We start from the raw sequence: 22,098 nt of genomic DNA, 5'->3' as shown, positions 1-22,098 counted from the left end.
TGGTGGCACATGCCTGTAATCCCGTCAAAACTCAGGTGGCTGAGGCAGAAGATTGAAGTTCAATGCCAGCCTTAGCAATTTAGTGAGGCTAACCTTCCGCCTCAGCCTTCTGAGTTGCTGGGATTATAGGCATGTACCATCATGCCTGACTGTCATTTAAAACATTTTTTAAAATTAATTAATTTATTTTTTAAATGTAGTTGGATACAATATCTTTAATTAATTAATTTATTTTTATGTGGTGCTGAGGATCCAACCCAGGGCCTCGCACTTGTTAGGCGAACGCTCTTCCGCTGAGCCATAACCCCAGCCCTGTCATTTAAAATTTTGATGAAATAAAATATGGCATTTTTTTCTTTTATGGTAATTGTTTCCTGTGATCCCTTAAGAAACCTTTGCCTGTGTCCAAGTAATAAAAATGTTCTGTTTTCTTCTGAACATTTTTAGATTTAGCTTTTTCATTTAGTTCTATAATCCATCTTAAATAATTGTGTGTAGAGTTGAGATTTAACTTTTTTTCCTAATGGGTATCCCGTTATTTTAGCATGTTTGTTGAAAAAATTTTTTCCTCTTAAACTGCTTTAGCACTTTTCTTGAAAATCAAATGACCGTATATAAAGGTGAATCTCTTTCTTGGGCTCTCTATACCAGTATCACACCATTTTGATTACTGTAGCTTTGTAGTAAGTTTTGAAGTAAGGTAGTCCTCCTACTTTTTATGTTTCTCTTTTTTTCTGAGATTTCTTTGGACATTGTAGGCTCTTCACATTTCCATGTTAATTTTAGAATCAGTTTGTCAGTTTCTACAGAAAAGCCTAATGGAATTGTGATTGGAGTAATATAGAATCTATAGATCAATTTGGGGAGGATTGACATGTTAACAATATTGAACAAGGACATGGTATATATTTCCATTTTTTAGGTCTCCCTTAATTTTTCTCAGCAGTGTTTTATAATTTTCATGTGTAGATCATATTCACCTATTGCTAGCATTTTTTTTAAATTTTTATTTTATTGATTTATTTTTTGGGGTGCTGAGGATTGAACCTCACACATGCTAGGCGAGTGCTCTACCGCTGATCCACAATCCCAGCCCCTAGCATTTCTTTTTTTAAAAAATATTTTTAGTCATGGATGGACACAATATCTTTATTTATTTATTTATTTACTTATTTTAATATTTATTTTTTAGTTTTTGGTGGACACAACATCTTTGTGTTTGTATGTGGTGCTGAGGATTGAACCCAGGCTGCACGCATGCCAGGCAAGGCGATACCGCTTGAGCCACATCCCCAGCCCCATCTTTATTTATTTTTATGTGGTGTTGAGAATAGAACCCAGTGCCTCATGTGTGCCAAGCAAGCACTCTACCACTGAGCTACAACCCCAGCCCTCTTAGTACTTTTTATTCTATTGTACATAAATATTTGAAATTTTCTTTGTCCAGAAAATTTGCTAGTACATAGAAATACAATGTTTTTTTATATTGACCTTGTATCCTGCAAGTTTCTAACTTACTTATTCTAGTTTTATTTTTGTTTTTTAAAGATTCCTTAGGATTTTCTGTGTAAACAATCATGTCATATTCAAATGTAGAAGTTTTATTGTTTTTTCCCCCACTGTATTTACTTTTTCTTGCTTTATGGTACTGACTGGCACTTCTAGAGCAACCATTTTTTAATAGAAATGGTGGGAGTGAACACCTTTGTTCTACTACTAGTTTAAGAGGTAACACACTATTTTACTGTTAGTTATGTTAATTGTAGATTTTTCAGAGATGTTCTTTATAAGTTGAGGAAGTTTCCTTGTTTTTATTTGGCTGTGAGTTTTTATCATGAGTGAGTGTTATATTTTGTCAAATGTCGTTTCTGTATCTTTGAAATGATCATACTGTTTTTCTCCTTTTTAAATTTAAATTTAATTTTATTTTGTATTATTATTAGTATTATTATGGTACTGGGGATTGAACTCAGGAGTTCAGGGGTACTTTATCACTGATCTACATCTCTAGCTCTTTAAAAAAAAATTCCCCCCCATTTTTTTTTTTGGTACCAGAGATTGAACCCAGGGGCTTTTTACCACTGGGTCACATCCCAGTGGTAAAAATAATATAGAATCTGTAGATCAATTTGGGGAGGATTGACATGTTAACAATATTGAACATGGACATGGTATATATTTCCATTTTTTTAGGTCTATAACAATGTTATATTGTAACTTATCCTAAGAATATACCCCTTTTTTACTTTGAGATAGGGTCTTGCTAAATTGCTTGAGGCCTCAGTAAGTTGCTGAGGCTGCCTTTGAACTTGTGATCCTCCTGCCTCAGCCTCCCAGGTTGCTGGTGCACAGGTGTGCACTACCATGCCTGGCCTTTCTTTTTTTTTCCCCCTTAAACATTTTAAATAAGATATTTAAATTTTTTTATTTTTTTAACCTTTATTTCATTTATTTGTTTTTATGTGGTGCTGAGGGTCGAGCTCAGTGCCTCACACATGTCAGGCAAGCACTTACCACTGTGCCCCAACCCCAGCCTTTATTTGTTCTTTTTAGTTATATATTATTAGGATTCTTTTGAACATAACTATAAAAGATTTAATTTTTTTCTTTTGCCACAGGGTCTCACTAAATTGTAAGGCTGGCCTCAAATGGCCTCTTGAGTTGTTGGGATTACAGGCATGCACCACTGTACTCAGAACCTTTATTCTATTAATATGGAGAATTACATAGACATTTTTTTTTAAGATTTTTTTTTTAAGAGAGAGTGAGGGGGGGGAGGGAGAGAGAGAGAGAGAGAGAGAGAGAGAGAGAGAGAGAGAGAGAGAGAGAGAGAATTTATTTTTTAGTTCTCGGCGGACACAACATCTTTGTTGGTATGTGGTGCTGAGGATCGAACCCGGGCCGCACGCATGCCAGGCGAGCGCGCTACCGCTTGAGCCACATCCCCAGCCCCACATAGACATTTATTGAAAGATAAATTGTCACAGTATATCTTCAGGTGTGTGAAAATTGTTGGAGATAGTTACTGTCAAATATAACACTCTTGAAACCAGAGTTTCAGGGATCATAATTATAACGCAAATGCTTATGAAATCTGATTTAGTTACTGTTTTATTTTATTTTAATCAGCTGGTTTTTAATCCTATTGGCTCTACTTTAACTATGGTTTATCTTGATATACATCTCATTCCCCAGGAGCAAGGTGATATTTTGTTTTTTTACATTATTAATAAATGTTATATTGTAATTTATCCTAAGAATATACCCCCAAATGGGCAGTCGTCAGTGATTTTTTTTCTTTTTGGGAGTCCTAAGATGAAAAGACTGGTCAAAAGCTTTGGTGGTTTTGCCTTTTTTTTTTTTTTAAAGACAAAATTAATCAAAAGGATGGTGCTGAACTTGGCGTACTCCCAGCTGTTTGGGAGGCTGCGGCATGAGGATTCCAAGTTTGAGGCCAGCTTGGGCAAATTAGCAAGACCTTGTCTCAAAATTCAAAATAACAAAAGTTGGGGATGTAGCTCAGTGGTAGAGCACCCCTGAGTTTAATTCCTAGTACTAGGAAATTTAATTCCTAGTTAAAAAAAAAAAAGGAGAGAAAGAGAGAGAAAGAGGGAGATGATAAGAAAAGAATGTTAGACATTTAAAGAATTAGAAAATGTGATAATTTGTAATTATTAAATCACATTTTTTCATTTAGAAAAAACATTTTTTATTTTAAAAAAAGCAATAGATGCTTGCTTGCTTCCTTCCTTCCCGCCTTCCTTTCTTTCTTGACGCTGCTAGGGATTGAACTCAGGGACTGGTACGTGCTAGGTAAGGTTTTCCACTGAGATATATCCCCAGTCACCAATATTTTGAGTCTTTAAAAAATTAATGCTCCTTGTAGATCTTTTCATTTTGTACACTCCTTTTTGAATATGAGTTGGATTTGTGTTAATTTATACAGTTTAATAAATTTTGGGTTTATTGATAGAATATTAAAAAATAGCAACAATAGCTATTAGCAAAAGTTATCTCAGTAGTAAGTAAACCAAAGTTATACTGTCAGAAATGAGTTTTCAAGCTTTTTGATGTTATAGTGAAATACAGAACCTTGTTAGACATAATATATAATGAGGCTAATACATAATGAGGGTTTGAAATTAGTATTGGTTTAGGCACTTCTAAAAAATATTTAAATAGTTTTGGCAGAATTGTATTTCCAATAAATTGGACTCAAATTATATGTTCATTTTTTAAAAATTGAATGCAAAATTAACTGGGTTACAGTATTCAATGATAAATTATAATAGAATAAGATTTATATTATAAGAAGTTGACATACTACAAACAGAAGACACACTGTGTGATCATTCCTAGTGAAAAGGAAGTCTTGAATATGGTAAGCATTCACTATTTGTTCAGCTGGACATAAAATTTACATGATTCTATGAATATTTAAATAAAGTGGAACTCATAATCTGTATTAAAAAAGGTTTGCAAATACGTTTATATGTACTCAAAGTGCCATCTTTATAATCTGAGAACACTAAGACAAACCCACTTACCCATCTCCTTTTTTAAGAATACATTGAATATTTTAATGTTTTCCATCAAAGAGTATGCATGTCTAAGTCAGACTAGTTCATCTTTTTTTTTTTTTTTTTTTTGGTGGTGCTGGGTATTGAACCCAGGGCCTTGTGCATATGAGGCAGGCACTCATATTAACTGTAGTTCAGCTTTTAATATACATGGCTGTAAGCAAAGTCAAAACTTACTGAAGAAAGTCCCTTTAGCAACAATGGGTATTATCCATCATCCAAACTCTTGTTTCATTTTTGGCTGTGCTGGGGAACACAGGGCCTCAGAAGCACCTTAGCACTGAGCTACACCACCAGCCATTATCCACAGTTTTATAAAGATTTCTGCTTAGATTTTTAAATATGTGCACAAAATGTTACATGGGCAGATTAATAATTATACTTTTGATAATTTAAGTTCTCAGATTTAACTTAAAAATAATAATGTCCATAACTTTTTAAAAGAGACCTCTGATACTATTTTAAAACAATTAGAATTGATGTCTTAAAAAGGCAGTGTTTAAACATTTCATCATGTAGTAATCTGGACACATTTTTGAGAGTTAGAATTTCCTCTGTCAAATAAATTATCCCCCCAAAGAAAGCGTATTTTATTGAAATATTTCAGTTAACCTGACCTTTACACATTTAACAATCCTGTTTTCAGAAATTCACACTTTTGAACATAACTTACACAATTGGGGTGGTATATTTTAAGATGAGGCTGTAATACAAATTTTCTTGTGCCTTATCTGGGTACTTTTTAGAACTCTGTAATATTTGACATATATGTAACTTTTGCACTGTTCCATATTAGGAGAGCACTAGGTTATATTTTAAATAAAGAACTTTTGCATGGGGGAGATGTGCAAAGTCTAAAGATAGAAGAAAGAATAAAATTCATTTGGAATCATTTCCTGTATACAAGTAAAATATGAGAACTTAGAGCAGTTTTACAGAAACACTATGACAAATTTAACTCCCTGAATGTAGTGTTCTTCATGCAGTGCTGAGGAAGGCTGCTCGATGGCCTGGTAGTGCCACTGGTACACTGTAAGCATTCAGTAGTGCAAGATCAGCTCTGCTTCCTCAGCTTGTGTTCTGCCTTTTACAGTAGCCTCTGTTGTCATCTTCTCGGGGAACAGCAACTCTTCTATTCTTGTTGGTATGTGATCCTGTGTGCCAAATAGATATTGATAATTGCCAAGTTTTTCATGAAAAATAAGGACAGATATAATACATAGCAGTCTGTGATTGAAACTGAGGAAATAGGCATTTCTTCTGACAAAATATCCTGGATTGTTTCTTTTCTTCATGAAGACTATTTTGGTGGATTAATTTAAAAATCACAGAAATATAAACCTAACTTAACAGAGAATAATGGTATGCCTCCCCAACCCCTCAATCAAATAAAGACTTTTATGCAGTTTACTCTCTGAGAACCTGCATAGTCTATAACTTCTCTTAGATATTCTTGCTCAGGGGTTGGGGATGTAGCTCAGTGATAGAGTGCCTGCCTAGCATACACCAGGCTCTGTGTTTAGTCCTTAGCTCTGATAAAGTAAAGAAAAAAGATATTCTCATTCAAATTTTCTTAACTATGCCTGTGTTTGGGATGATCTGATACTGAATAGAAATGTGATTAATATTAGTGGCCCAGTGTCAGTTTTATTTAAGCCCCAAAGATGGGTAAATCCAGATGATGATGATGATGATGATGATGATGATGATGATGATTTGTGATGCTGGGGATTGTAACAGGGCCTCATATATGTTAGGCAAGTACCCTTTCACTGAGCTGCATCCCCAATCTCAAATCCAGACCTTCAGGTGGTTTTCATTAATCAAATATCATTCAGATGAGATATCAGTAGTACCAGAGTATAGAGTTGAAGTTCTGTAACCTGTTGAGATTTTAAAAATCTATATAGATTGGGGACTGGGGTTGTGGCTTAGGTAGAGTGCTTGCCTAGCATGGGAGAGGCACTGAGTTCAATCCTCAGCACCACATTAAAAAAAGATAAAGATATTGTGTCCACCTATAACTAAAAAATAAATATTAAAAAAAAATGTATGATTGGGCTGGGCTTGTGCCTCAGTGTCAGAGCGCATGCCTAGCATGTGTGAGGCACTGGGTTCGATCCTTAACACCACATAAAGTTAAACATATAAAATAAAGGCAAGCTGTCCATCTACAACTAAAAAATTAAAAATCTGTATGATTAGTTTCAAGTGTTTATAAATAGAAATTAGAATACATTAGTTTTAGAAAAGGGAGCTCATTATAAGTAGTAGTCAGGAATGTGTCCACACATTTTGACACATTCCGATCTTTATTTAAAGACAAAACCTTGGTTGCAGTGGTGCATTTCTGTAATTCCAGCAACTTGAGAAGATGAGGCAGGAAGGATGGCAAATTTGAGGCCAGCCTGGGCAATTTAGTGAGACCCCATCTTAAAATAAAAAGAGCTGGAACTGTCAGTGGTAGAGTCCTTCTGTGTTCAACTCCCAGTAAATCAGTGACAAAATAAAAATTAGAAATATATGGTTAAAAAAGTAGATTGTACAAAGCACTATTCATGTGGAAATCAAGGATTCAAATGTGGTCCTGCCCTTCAAATAACCTAACTATCTCATATGGGAAATGAGCACACATGCAAATAAATGGGGCACATAAAAGGCATTGCTAGGGTGAGGTTGGATGTGACTCTCCCTGTGAAAGTGACCTGGGGTCTCTTCCAAGATTCTGATTTGGAATGTTTTAGATGAGTAGCAGAGTGTCTCCACCAAAGGCCGGAGTGGTAGCTAGCCAGTGCTGCCACCGTGAGCAATCCTGTAGGAGGACCTACTTTAGAGGGTCCTACTTTTATTTTTCTTTATGAACAATTTAAAACAAACACAGAATAATACAGTTAGCGTCTTGGCAATATATTCATCCCTCAGGTTCAATAATTATTAATACGTTGCTATATTTATGTCCATTATCTCAGTTTTTCTTGCTAATTGTGCTTTTTCGCTTGTTTATCTTTTGTTTTGGTACCAGGGATTGAACCCAGGGGTACTTAACCACAGAGCCTCACCCCCAGCCCCCCACCCCACCCCCCTTTTTAATATTTATTTTTTAATTGTAGTTGGACACAATATCTTTATTTATTTATTTATTTATTTATTTTTATGTGGTGCTGTGGATTGAACCCAGGACCTCACCTGTGCTAGGCAGGCACTCTACCACTGAGCCACAACCCCAGCCCCTCATCCCCAGCCCTTTTTATTTTTTATTTTGAGATGGGGTCTTTCTAAGTTGCTTAAGGCTTTGTAAATTGCTGAGGCTAGTTTTGAATTTACGATTTTCCTGCCTCAGTCTCCCAAGTCACTGGGAGGCATGTGCCACTGCACCTGGCTCTTTCTAATTGTTTTGTTTGTTGGTTTTGTTTTTTTTTTGGGGGGGTACTGGGGATTGAACTCATCGGCACCTAATCACTGAGCCCCATCCCCAGCTCTGTTTTATATGTTATTTAGAGACAGGGTCTCACTGAATTGCTTATCACCTTGCTTTTACTGAGGCTGGCTTTGAACTCGAGATCCTCCTGCTTCAGCCTCCAGAGCCACTGAGATTACAGGTGTGTGCCACCATGCCTACCTTTCTAATTGTGTTTTAAAGTAAATTCTAAATATCATTCAAATATCATTTATTTCCAATGTATATCTTCAAAAAATATGGTCATTGTTTTGCGTAATCATGAATCTAACCAAGTTAATAATAGTTCCTTAGTATCATCCCACAGAAAATGCTTTTTTTTTTTTTTTTTTTTTGTGGTGCTGGGGATTACACTGGGGGCCTTATACATGCGAGGCAAGTACTCTACCAACTGAGCTGTATCCCAGCCAGAAGATGCCATTTTTAAGCCTTCTTTTAGATTATGCTTGCTATTTTTTATGTTGTCAGGGTCTTTGTGGCGCAGGAACCAATAAATCATTGTCATGATACTTTTTTTTTTTTTTCCTGGATACTTTCTCTAATGGAATAATCTCATTGTGTTCAAGGAGGGAATTCTGATATTTTATTCCCAGGCAGGCGTTCTATTGAAATCAACTTAATTACACTTGAGGGAGGTAAGATTGTGGAAAACCTCCAAGTTTGTATTTAGATTTTAAATATAGTCAGAAGGAATCTGTTCTGTGACATAGTGGATAATGCACTAGACTTATGGATCAGTCTGGTATGGTTGGTCTTTCAACAAAAATATAGTTATGAGGTATGATGGTGTTTGGTACTCCAGGCACAAAAAGAACTGACCATATTGAGTTACTATTTAAGCTTTGTGTCTTTTTTTTTTTAAACTTTATTTTATTGTTTTTTATGTGGTGCTGAGGATCGAACTCAGTGCCTTGCATGTGTTAGGTGAGCACTCTACTACTGAGCCCCAAGCCCAGCCTCAAAGCTTTGTGTCTTACTTTTCCTTATTTTAACTATCTAATCTAACCACAGAAATGGAATTAATTTATACTCCTGAAATTATTAGAAGTATAGCCTTTTCCCTCAAATACACATGCACACAGAGATTCATATCCCAAAATATTCTGGGAACTGTGTGAAGAGAGTGGTGAGACTGAGGGGGGAGCCATGTACTGGGATCTTTTTTTTCCATCAGAATCAGAGTAGATCTCTCTTGAGAGTTTGGTGAAAAATTCTTACTCATTGTTTGATCTTGTAGATTTGTAAAATGAATTTTAACAAAATATTCATTTTAACTAAATAGAATTATTATAATAAGTTGTCTTTGGCCAAAATTAGAATCATTTTCTTTCTATATTCTTCTGTTTCCTATTTTGGTCAGGGGCATCATTATCTCCCAGACAAGAAATTTTTAAGACTTTTTCTGTGATTCCTACTGCAGTTGATCTTTATAATAAATTCCTTCACTTCATTCTAGTTTTCCAGCCCTAGTACCAGAACTTCAATGTGTATTTGAATTAGTTAGCCTTAGGTCTTTCTCAGTCACTTGCAGTTCCTGCCTGCCGGTCCATCAGATCTTCATTACTGCCAGTTAGTATTATAAGATAGAAATCTTATCACATTTTACATACAACCTGTTAGCTCTTAGTTGTCTTCAGAGTAAGAGCCAACATTGATGTGGCATTGGAAGTGCTGTGTGCGTCAGCCACACTTGGCTACATGCTCTGCTTCACCTACTCTAGACTTTTATTCGTCCCCACCTCATATTGCCTTTTTATCTGGATTGCTGATAAGTGGTGAGGAGAGATTCCAGCCCTTGAACTTTTTTTAAAAAATCATGTTGAATAAATGAAGATTGGATCTATAGAATTGGTTGTAAGGAAGTTTTGCATGTGTTTTTTACGTTTTATCAAATCACTGTGAAACTATAGATCAAAAATATTCTTGAGGGCTCAGAATGTAGCTTAGTGGTAAACTGCTTATGTAGTGTGCACAAAGCCCTGGGTTCAATCCTTAGTACCACAAAGAAAAACAAAATTCTCCCATGAGGCTAGGGGTGTGAAGGAGGCCCTGAGTTCAATCTCTTGCACTACCTCCCCACCCCCATTATTTAGTACTCCAAAAATTTGGAATCTAAAGTTTTGATAGTGGTGTCAGTCACCTTTTTGGATTAGCCCTCCCTCCTCATCTTTAAATTCTGCCTTTAACTTTGTTATTTATTTATTTATTTATTTATTTGTGGTGCTGAGGATTGAACCCAGGGCCTTATGCACGCAAGGCAAGCACTCTATCAACTGAGCTATATTCCCCAGCCCTATTATTATTTTTTAAAATATTTTTTTCTAGTTGTTGATGGACCTTTATTTTATTTATTTACATGTGGGGCCAAGAATCAAACCCAGTGCCTCACACATGCTAGGCAAGTGCTCTACCACTGAGCTACAACTCCAGCCCTACCTTTGTTATTTATTACTCTTCACTCATGGCAGGAAGGGGGAAGAAGGTGTGAAATAAAGGAAGTAGATTTCAGTCACAGAGAGAGCAAGAAGCACTCTGATACAAGAAGTTATCAAATACCAGCTGTTTTGTGGTTTGGTAAGGAGGAAATAACTGAGAAAGAAAAAAAGAACATTTGGTTTCAAAACAAGATTCTCTATTGCATTAACACATTATACAGTTTTTTTTTTTAAATCAACCCAGGGGCATTTTACTATTGAACTATATTTCCTTATATTTATTTGTTTATTGGTACTAGGGATTGAACCCAGGAGTGCTTTACTCACAAGCTATATATTTATTCCTTTTTTATTATTATTTCTTTTCATTACAATTTTTAATACACCTTTATACCACAATTTATCATGTCTCTGATTGTATATAAGGTATGTTGACACCAAATTCACATGTTCATACATGTATTTTGTATAACAGTGAGGGTCTCCTTCCACCATCCATGCTATTCCCCTTCTCCCTCCCTTTTCCTCCCACCCCTATTCCCTATCTAGAGGTAATCTTCCTCCCTTGCTCTCCCTCCCAACCCCATTTTGATTCACCCCCCTTATATCAGAGAAGACATTCGACATTTGTTTTTTGGGGATTGGCTAACTTCACTTAGCATAATCTTCTTTAATGCCATCCATTTCCCTGCAAATGCCATGATCTTATTTTTTATTGCTGAGTAATATTCCATTGTGTATAAATGCCACATTTTTTTATCCATTCATCCACTGAAGGACATCTAGGTTGGCTCCACAGTTTAGCTATTGTGAATTGTGCTGCTATAAACATTGATGTGCATACTTAGCCCTTTTTATTTTTATTTTTGAGATGGGGTGTTGTTAAGTTGTTGAGGCTGTCCTTGAATTTTGAATCTTTATGCCTTAGTCTCCCAAGTCACTGGAATTAAAGGCATGCGCTTCTGAGTGTGACCCTTTTTATTTCTTATTTTGTATAGAATTTCCAGAAAATCATTCAAATATTGTTTTATATATCTTTTGTTGTTATTATTGTTTGTTTTAGACAAAAGAAGTTAGAAAAAGTGATGGAAGAGGAAGGCCTAAAAGATGAAGAGGTAATTAATACTGGAAAAATCTTCCTTGAAATCCAGCATGGAAAGTTGTCTCATATTGCTCAAGTTAGCCTTGGTGCCTGGGGAGGAAGGGTTTGGGCTGAGTTACAAAGGAACTTGAGGATTGGCATGCTTCTGGATTTGGGTATTCTTGAAGAGGGAGAAGTTAATTATTAGGTACCCTGGAAAGGAAGACTTCTTTAGGCACCCTTGTGCCTAGATTAGAATTCCAAGAAAAAGGATGAAGTCAATGAGATCAAATTAAAATTTAGCAAGATACAGCATTATTATGAGTTTAGTGAAAAGACTCCATGGAAATGAGGCAAATTACCTATCTCAAATTAGCCCTCTGCCCATTGCCTACAAATTCGGTAGGAGAAAATACAGTTATTAAAGGACTATGCAGAGTAACTCAATGGCAGTGGGAATGCCTTCAAAAATAGAAACAAATCACAGAACCCAAGATGGTTGTGAAAAATATGCAATATTTGTAACACTAATAGAAAATTCAAGCACACAATAAACCATATGTAGCATTTATGCAAACCCAGAGGAGCTGGGCACAGTGGCTCATGCTTATAATCTGAGCAACTCAGGAGGCTGAGGCGGGATTGAAAGTTGAAGGCCAGGGGCTGGGGATGTGGCTCAAGCGGTAGCGCGCTCGCCTGGCACGCGTGCGGCCCAGGTTCGATCCTCAGCACCACATACAAAGAAAGATGTTGTGTCTGCCGAAAACTAAAAAAATAAATATTAAAAAATTCTCTCTCTTGGGGCTGGGGATGTGGCTCAAGTGGTAGCGCGCTCGCCTGGCGTGCGTGCGGCCCGGGTTCGATCCTCAGCACCACATACAAACAAAGATGTTGTGTCCGCCGAGAACTAAGAAAAAAATAAATAAATATTAAAATTCTCTCTCTCTCTCTCTCTGTCCCCCTCTCTCTCATTCTCTCTTTAAAAAAAAAAATTCTCTCTCTCTCTCCCTCTCTCTTTAAAAAAAAAAAAAAAAAGAAAGTTGAAGGCCAGCCTCAGTGTGACTTAGTTGTGAGACCCTGTCTTAAAACTAAAAAGGGCAGGGAAGGTACTTGGGTAAAGTGCTCCCCAGGTTCCATCCTCAGAACTGCAAAACAACAACTATCACAAAACAAAATAAACAATAGCAACAAAAATCCAGAGAAAAATAGAAAAACATAACTTTTATTATATATAAAAGAGGTTAAAAGAAAGCATTGTTTATTCTCCTCCATTAGAAATGTTAGAATAGTCATTGCTGGAGTAGATTAGTCAGAGCTTTCAGAGGAGGCAGCCATCTAGTCAATGTGGCTTGCTTCTTGTGTCTGAAGGCCAGGGAAAGGACAAATGGTCTCTTAAGGATCCTTTTATTGTACTGTCATGTGAGATTGTCCAGTCTGGTGTGGCCCTGTTCTCAAGCAGAGCAAGACACACATATGACTTAGTTGTAAAGTTTCATAATTTCAACTCCTTATTTTTCCTCTTCTTTCTTAAACACTAGAAAAGACTCAGGAGATCAGCACATGCTCGGAAGGAGACAGAGTTTCTTCGTTTGAAGAGAACAAGACTTGGATTGGAAGATTTTGAGTCCTTAAAAGTCATAGGCAGAGGAGCATTTGGTGAGGTAAAAAACTATAGCTGCTTGAAAAGTACCAAAAACCCCAAAGTAATTCCAAAGTTTCTAACATATCATTATTGAAATGAAATATGTGGGGGTTGGTGGGTCAGGCATGCACGCCCATGTCCTACCTGCTCTGTCTAGCCTCTTTCTCTCATTCATCCCTTCTTCACTGACCCCGATCTCTATTCTTTTTTTTTGCCAGAGATAATGTTGCTATTTTAAATATTGATCAGGAGGGAGATTTGAAAGATAGAAGGAAATCAATTTGTTATTTACTCAGTTTTTTCTCCTATAATCATGACAAAAACCCTTTTTATAGATTAAAGTTAATACCCTGAGGAGGTATGTAAAGACTCAATGTCACAGCAGTTGAACACCAGGACCAGAAATTGGGCCTAAGTCTGATTTTAACGGCTTTTGTTTTTCCCAGTACCACTCTACTTCCCAGGAGCAGACTAGTAATATATCTCCACCCTTTATTCATATATCTCTTAAAAGATAGCCTTAAGATAGAGAATTTACAGAAAGGAGTTATATAGGTAGTGGTGGAGAACTAGAAGCATTTGCAACTTTGGACCACCTCCTTTTTTTTTTTTTTTTAATAATTTTACATAATAGTCTTGGGGATTGAACCCAGGGCTTCATGCTAGGCAGGTATTCAAGCATTGAGTTATGTCCCCAGACCCTGGCCCAGATACTCCTTTTTTTCTTTCTTTCTTTCTTTCTTTCTTTCTCTTTCTCTCTTTCTCTCTTCTCTCTTTCTCTCTTTCTCTTCTTTCTCTCTTTCTTTCTCTCTCTCTTTCTCTCTCTCTCTCTCTCTCTCTTTCTCTCTTTCTCTCTCTCTCTCTCTCTCTCTCTCTCTCTCTCTTTCTCTCTTTCTCTCTCTCTTTCTCTCTCTCTTTCTCTCTCTCTTTCTCTCTCTCTTTCTTTCTTTCTCTCTCTCTCTCTCTCTCTCTCTTTCTTTCTTTCTTTCTTTCTTTCTTTCTTTCTTTCTTTCTTTCTTTCTTTCTTTCTTCTGGAGATTAGACTCAGGGCCTCACACATGTTAGGCAAGTGCTTTACCATTGAGCTACATTCCTAGCCCCTTTGCCCAGCTATGCTTATAAATGAATTCTGCTTGATCACCAGATCAAGCTGTAGCAGGAGTTTGACTGAGCCCATGAAAGAACATTCTTATTAATGGGAAACACCCTAAGTGGGTGACTTGCTCATATAATAGTTAAATTAGCTTTGTATAGAAGGAGTAGCATATTATTAAAAACCAGTACTCAGGGGACATGTAATATTTCAAAGGCACGAGTGAAACATAAAATTGATCCCTTAGTATTCAGAATCACTTTTGAGACCCCTTGAGAGAGGGAAAAAAAAAATCTTAGAATGGTTTTCTGCTCAGGGAGAAAGGGACATGGGACTCAGGAAAAACTTGAAGTAAGGGACAGAGAACTTTGTTTTGGGAGAGAAGGGGAGGATATGCAGTAATGTGCCAATAAGTTTTTCTTTTGGTTTGTAGACTATTAATTTTCTTTTCATCATAAAATTATCTGTTCTCTTTAAAACCTTGGAAAATATAAAAGAGAAAAAAAAAAACTGCATGAAACTTTAACATTTTACTTCCAGACATTTTTCCTGTTAAGTTTTTACTTTTATTTGTAAATGTTGTTATAATCATTTGCTTAGGTTTTCGGTTGTGATGAAATAACATGCCAGGGATTTAACTCATCCTAAGTTGGAATTGAGAAGGTTTTAAATTAGATTGGTTTGCTCAACTGGGGAGCCAAAGCTGTTCAAATATAGAGATGTTTGAGAATGTTACCAACAGTGACATTACTACTAAGTTTTGAGATGCTGAAAGCATTTTCTTCTGCTTCTTTAACTACTACTTGCTTATTTCAAATTATGATACTGTTTCAATTTAACTTTTTGGGCCCTACTAAAACCCAAAACAAACAAACAAACAAAACATCCTTGTCTTTGTCATAACACATGAAAGCATGAACTTGGTAGCATGGACTTTTGACTTGGCATTTCTTTTGACTTTTTAAGGTGCGGCTTGTTCAGAAGAAAGATACAGGGCATGTATATGCAATGAAAATCCTCCGTAAAGCAGATATGCTTGAAAAAGAGCAGGTAAAGCATAGTTGGAACAGTGTTTTTGGTTATCCTCTGAATTTTTTGTCTCTAAAACTATTTTCTTAGTTGCAATGTATATTTTATTATAGTTTTCTTTAGCTCTGTTACGTACAACTATACATAGGATAACTACTTTTTTACCCTTACAAAGAAGTGGTTACATATTTAAAATTGCAAATCATGCCTATGGGTAGTCATTTTAATGTTGAAAACCTGTTACAGAAGCAGCTGTTGTATGAGTCTCCCACTTGATTAGGAGAAAGTCTTGTCATGAGAACCTCTTTTTGAGGTCATACTTGGTTCGGTATGCTTATCAAATGCTGAGAAATAGGAAGTGTTTTTACACCTTGGAACTGAGGACTAGGAGAGTTTAGAATTGACATTGTAAGATGTATCTCCATGTGCTTCATTCTGTAAGTTCATTCATTCCCACTTAAATCAAAGTTAGGTCTTTTAGGTAGCTCATCATTACCTGAGAGAGACTGATCTTCCAATATCTGAATAAATTTTTAAAAATATAATGCAAATGGAAGAGCAGTGCAATTTTTCCTTTAATGATTAAGAACACTTCCTAAGGACTGGGGATGTAGCTCAGTGGTAGAGTGTTTACTTAATATGACTGAGGCCCTAGCACGTCAACCCCCCAAAAAACCTCAGTGCTTTCTAAAACCTGAATCCACTTTGCAAATAGGTCTATGAGATACATAAATTCTGTATGCAACATAAGTGAGGTACAAATATTGAAAGGTGTATTTTAAAAAAGTGAAACAGACTTTTTGTAAATCTAGTTTAGTTAGCTGCTTTCCTAAGAATGGATTGTTGTGAGTGATTCCTCAACTGTCCTGTAAAAGGTCCAGTGTTATAGGATCCAATGGCAGGGAGAGCTTCTCTATAGAGTCCAAGGTTCAGGATGGAGGTGGGCCCTACATCCAGTCCTGTCTACCTCTTGAGAGGTAGTATAATGATGGAGTCTTCTCTGCCTTCATTCAAGTGCCACCTCCAAAATTTGGAAGTTTTATTTTCTCCTTAATTTTCATGTGTTACCCAGAAGCTTTAGACTCCTAGGAATTTTGGAGTTTCAGATTCTCAGGCAATAAATCTTCAGATGCTATATTTTAAGCTAACATGAATCTTATGCAAAAGGCAGTGTAAGCCAGGCACAGTGGCACATGCCTGTAATCCCAGGTTGAGATGGGAGGATCACAAGTTTCAGACTGACCTTGCCAACTTAGCCAGACTCTATATCAAAAAAAAAAATAAAAAGGTTTAGAGTAGAGCTTAATAGTAGAATAGAGAATGCTCCTGGGATCAACACCTAATACTGAAAATAAATAAATAAATAAATAATGCAGTATAACCCTGTTTATGTATTATCTAGAAATTAGTGTATGTTATGAGTGCATAGGTATTGAAAGTATGCCAAAAAAAAAAAAAAAGTATGCCAGTTAATCTTGAGAAGGAAAATATAACATTTCTATTATTGACTAGTCATTATTATTTGCTTTTCATGAGTAAGGTTTATTTTTATAAGACATGCTTTCTATAGTTTTAATGAAGGCTTAAAACTTATCAAATAATTAACAGAAGAAAATTGTAAAGTATAGTAATAATTTTATGACTTTCAGAGTTATTAATTCCACATAGCATGTGCTCAACATGGTATCTAATGATCCAAACCTTTTGTCAAATGTCCTACCTTTTTAGAAATGAATTCCTTAGATTTTTGTCAATGAAAATAAAAGACATATCTAAATAGAATTAGGATTTTAAACATTGCATTAATTTATGCATTAAATGGAACATTAACTTAATTGTTTAGCTCACCTTAAGTGATGGACCAGTTACCTTGATTTGATCTTGGTATAGTCCAGTTAAAGTCTATGACCACAGACTCTATGTAGGTCTATCATCTCGAAGGAGCACAGGTGAAAGTTAGTTGCCCAGTGCAAATCTATTATCATTTTTTAGTAGAACTGAAAATTTATTTATTTTTTTGGTGACTTTATTGAACTGAGATGAATTAAGAGAGTTCAGCTTGTTATTTTGCTCTATAAGATGGAAATTTATTCTACTTGGAAAAATTTTAAAGGATAAGACATTAGTATTTAGTTGGTGTCAGATGTTTCTAGAGCAAAGAAAAACCATTACTTGTGATTCCAATGTACTGTTAAGGAGAGGACAAAGCCTAGTTTCATCTCTGCTTTCTTAGTGCCCCAGGTAGCAGTTTGCACTCCACCCTAATAAATATTTACAGAATGGAGGAAAGAGAACTTTTTGGCGCTTCCCTTCTTCTCCGCTATTCAACTGATTCTACTTCTAGATCTCGAGACTCCTGGCTATCATTTCAGCCTCAGGAGAGAATGGCAAGGTGTGCTTGCAATGACTAGCTCTCCCCTTAACAAACAGGAAATGCCGAAGTCACCATTTTGACTTCCGAGGTGAGTGTAGTAATGGTAGTGCCCCCCTTTTCTCTGCTCCCTGCAGTAGATAGGGGCCTTAAAGGAAACAGGCACATGAAGGCCACTTTGTATAGTTTTTAATGTCTGAATGGGGCCATAGCTGTGGTTGCAGAGCTACAGGTCAGCAAGCAGCATTAAATGCAGATGCTTTATTTGATTATTCCTTATCACCCTTATTGTACATTTTTTCACCCCATACCATAAATACAGAAGTAAAAATGTAAAAATTGAAGCTGTTGTTCCCCAAAGACCAATTTTAGTAGAGTCTGAAAACTCAAATATGTAAATAAAATGCCTCCAGGGCCCTGAGAATTAGCTTGGAAAAATAAAGCAGGTTAAATGTAAATGTAATATAGGACAGAGACTGGGCTGTGTTCAAATGGAAGAGTACCTGGTCTTGTTGAAGACACCTCAGTAAAACAAGTGTGTAAAGCACTATATTAATCAAAACAAAATCATTGGGCTGATTTGCCAACGAAAGTGTCAGTTTATGAATCTTGGTGCATCTTTTACTTTGGAACATAAAAACTCAAGACTAGTAACAAGCTAGGCGCAGCAGCTCAGGAAGCCGAGGTAGGAGGATGGCAAGTTCAGAACCAGCCTCAGCAACTTAGCAAGACCCTGTCTCAAAAAATAGAAAATAGAAAGGGCTGAGGATGTGGCTCAGTGGTTAAGCATCCCTGAGTTCAATTCCTGTTACCAAAAAAAAAAAAAAAAGAGAGAGAGAGAGACTTATAGCATAGATTAAGACACAAATCTCTATTAAAGATCTGGATTGTGTACAAATAAAATTTTTAGACTTGATAAAACCCAACTTTGGATCTTGTGACATTTTTAAGGAGAGGAGGCTAAGGCAGAAGAATTTCACGCTTGAGGCCCACAGCCTCCACAACATAGCAAGATCTTGCACAACCAAAAAAAAAAAAAAAAAAGAGGGAAGGATGGGATTTCATAATAGGTAGCAATGTTTTGCTATTATATATTTAAAGTCAATATGACAAGTTTCATATTATAAAACATTATTTTAGCAAAATAATTCTACCAATTCTCTCTAACTTTTTTGCAACCTGCTCTCAGCTAGATATTTTAGTAAAAGAAAACTGGAAATGTCATTAATTTTAATTCATAACTTTTCTTAGTTGTTCCCTCCCTCTCTCTTTTTTTCTTTCAGTACTGGGAATTAAATGCAGGGGCACCCTACCACTGAGCTTTTATTTTTTACCCAGCCCTTTTAATTTTTTTTATTTTGAGACAGGGTCTCACTAAGTGTCCCAGGCTAAACTCAAACTTGCCTTCTTCCTGTCTTAGCCTCCAGAGAAGCTGGGATTACAGGTGTGTGCCACCATGCCCAGAGACAGGGTCTCACTAAGTGTCCCAGGCTAAACTCAAACTTGCCTTCTTCCTGTCTTAGCCTCCAGAGAAGCTGGGATTACAGGTGTGTGCCACCATGCCCAGCAGATGTTCTCATGTTTTAATGTAGTAAGAATTAACTGAGCACATATTCTTTGCACCACGGTAAACTAAATGCTGTGGTATCATAGTATTCTTGAATTGTCACTGTCATTTTAGATATCATTGCAGACCTGAGGGAGGACTTGTTTGGAGAGTCTCACTTTAGGGACTTATTTTTATCATAAGGGATTATTAAAACAAAAATATGGGGGCTGGGGCTGTAGCTCAGTGGTAAAGCACTTGCCTTACATGTGGGAGGCACTGGGTTGGATCCTCAGCACCACATAAAATTAAATAAAGACATTGTGTGTCCATCTACAAATAAAAAAAATTTAAAAAGAAAAAAATATGTGCGAAAGAGTGGTAATTTTAACTAATCAGAGGTTTAATTTATAGCATGTTAAAGTCGCCATTTGTATTGTAGCCATTCATTTTGCCTTTTTTTTAAAGACTTTCATCATTCAAGTTTTCATCACCAAATATTTTCAAATCAAATGTCAATTTTGAGTTAGTAGGTTTGCGTAAATAGATCTTTTACATCATCACAATTAAATACTCAAAACAGTATTTAAATTGTTTTAAGCAAATATGCAGTCTAATAAAGCAGAGCAAGGCTTGTCATTAATCAAATGCGTATACCTCCAGGTTGGCCACATTCGTGCGGAGCGTGACATTCTAGTGGAGGCAGACAGTTTGTGGGTTGTGAAAATGTTCTATAGTTTTCAGGATAAGCTAAACCTCTACCTAATCATGGAGTTCCTGCCTGGAGGTAATTACTTAACCGATGAAAGGTCATTTTTCCTTTTTGTTCTGTGGTTTCTCTTTCTCACATCAACAATTAACCCTCCTTTCTACTTTTAATTGTGCTCACAAAGTTCTTTCTGTATCTTCTTTTAGGTCTAAAAGGAGGTCAATAGCCTGTCTTGTGCTGGGGTGCCTTTCTATAATCTTAGTAACCTTTTCATTCATTCTCATGATTTCAGATGGACAGTTCTTTCTTTTCCCTTTTCTTTTAAATATGTGTAGGAATAAATTAGGCAGCTCTGCTTTCTTTCCTCCTGTCAATGGGAATCATGTGTAAGGTATTCAAGTGACAAAATTGAAGCTATAATATTCTTTGCTTCAACTTTTTTATTTCATTTTCTATTACTTATTAATAAGGAGTAACTTTCTCATTGCCTATATTAGTAGCCAGAATTAATTTCTCATTTTGGAGATTTCCAGTTTTACATATCTCTGCATGTGCCCCTCCTAAAAGTAAACTCAGAACAGAACATACCATCTGTTTTGGGGAACACAGTCTGTTTCTCAGTGAGCAGATGAATTCTGAGCAAACTCTGGTGGAGGAAAAACAAAAGATAACTGTTTCCTTTTTGGTTCTTGGCAAAGCAAACACAATTGTGGCATGATAATGATCTTGTGACAACCCTTAGTTTAGATACCGGGTTACTGATACTTTTTATTAACAATTGATCAAGATTAGAAAAGAGTCTGTCTGGCAGAATGAGGAGAAACTTTTTAATATTTACATGCTAGTATTTAAATAGAACTAAAATCCAGCTTGGTCACCAGCTCCTTGATGTGTGTCTCCTCAGACCTTATCTGCACCATCTTCTGTAGCTTCTCATGCCTCCTGGTCCCTGCCCTTTGCACTTGGTGGAGCTGGCCTACAAAGCCTTAGATCATCTAGAGTGAGCTCTCTGGTCACCTGGGCAGGCTCACACAGGTGCTGTGTGAAGCTGTTGGCTGCTGTCCTGTGCCACAAGTGGAGGCCGCTTAATGTTGGTCTGCATGCACTTCCCTGGTCTTTGGTGTGCCTCCTGATTGAATGTTGCCAGGAGTAATTAGGAATGCATTTTTCAAGTCTTGGACCAAAAAGAAGATGTAATTTTTGCCTGAGTGAAAAATGTCTACTTTTCTCCCAAGAATACAAAGAATAAAATTATGAATGAAATAAAATTTAAAAAGCAGCATGATGCTGTATTAAAACAAAGGCTTCTTTCTCTTTTCCTTGTTTTCTAACATTACATGGCTTTATATGAGGTTTAAACTGAATCTTTCTTATTCTTTTATCTTTAAACTACTTATGCATATTTTCTTTGCTTTTGTCTAACTGTTGAGTTTTAGGATCTGAATCTTTTTTCTGCTATTTTATGTTGCTTGTATTAAGCAGAAATAACCAAATATTGACTTTGCAGAAAACTAAAGAGGTTGCTAAAATTGATATTGTTTTAAAAGTGATGGAAAGGATATTGGTATACATTTGTTGTACCTGTATAACTAGACACTAGGAAAAAAAAAAAAACACTGATCTCGAGAGGTGTTCAGTGTGCACTTCTGTGAGGCAGTTATTATGCATTCCAGTCTACAGCATTTTCAGCTTTTGTTGACTGATGCTTGGCTGCAGAAGTCCTGCCTTTTTATTGGTTTATCTTCCAGTGTTTTGTGAATAGAAGATGGAAAGCTTATTTTTAGCCTTCCCAGATATTTACATTTTTGTTTGACTTTCAGTTTCTCTAACAATAGCAGCACAACCTATGTGAAGTGCCATTTGCTTCTAGAGGCAGAGAAGTTTTCAGGTATTTGTGCAAAATAAAAGCAAAGTAGTTTTCCCTTTAGTCCAAATAATTATCCTAAGCAAATATGCTTTTTTTAAAAAAATGTTAAGTTTAGGAGAAATTTTCTTTCCTCTCAAAAGCAAAATGCAAATCATAGCAAAGTGGTCAGTATCCCATAGCTTAATTATGAAAATGTTTTGCTTTCTGTGGCTGTGATTTATTTATTTATTTATTTCCCTTTAAGTATTATCAGCTATTACTTGTCTTCCCTGCACAGCCATATTGGCA

The 22,098-nt window shown here is 36.2% G+C and overlaps 1 protein-coding gene across 2 annotated transcripts in view; it reads left to right on the top strand.

Annotated features, from left to right (window-relative positions):
- STK38 (serine/threonine kinase 38) overlaps positions 1-22,098 on the top strand; it is a 48,501-nt gene that overhangs the window by 8,155 nt on the left and 18,248 nt on the right. For both annotated transcript variants that reach the window (XM_081296512.1, XM_081296511.1), the window contains exons 3-6: positions 11,536-11,587; positions 13,092-13,214; positions 15,255-15,338; positions 19,898-20,021. In XM_081296512.1, coding sequence (XP_081152638.1) covers positions 11,536-11,587; positions 13,092-13,214; positions 15,255-15,338; positions 19,898-20,021 — 383 coding nt within the window. The remainder of the gene's footprint in view (positions 1-11,535; positions 11,588-13,091; positions 13,215-15,254; positions 15,339-19,897; positions 20,022-22,098) is intronic.

The sequence above is a fragment of the Spermophilus citellus genome (genome assembly GCF_964194105.1).
Source record: "Spermophilus citellus genome assembly, chromosome: 5".
Taxonomy (NCBI): domain Eukaryota; kingdom Metazoa; phylum Chordata; class Mammalia; order Rodentia; family Sciuridae; genus Spermophilus; species Spermophilus citellus.
Note: the sequence above shows the minus strand (reverse complement) of the source record. Positions and strands in the feature narration are given on the sequence as shown.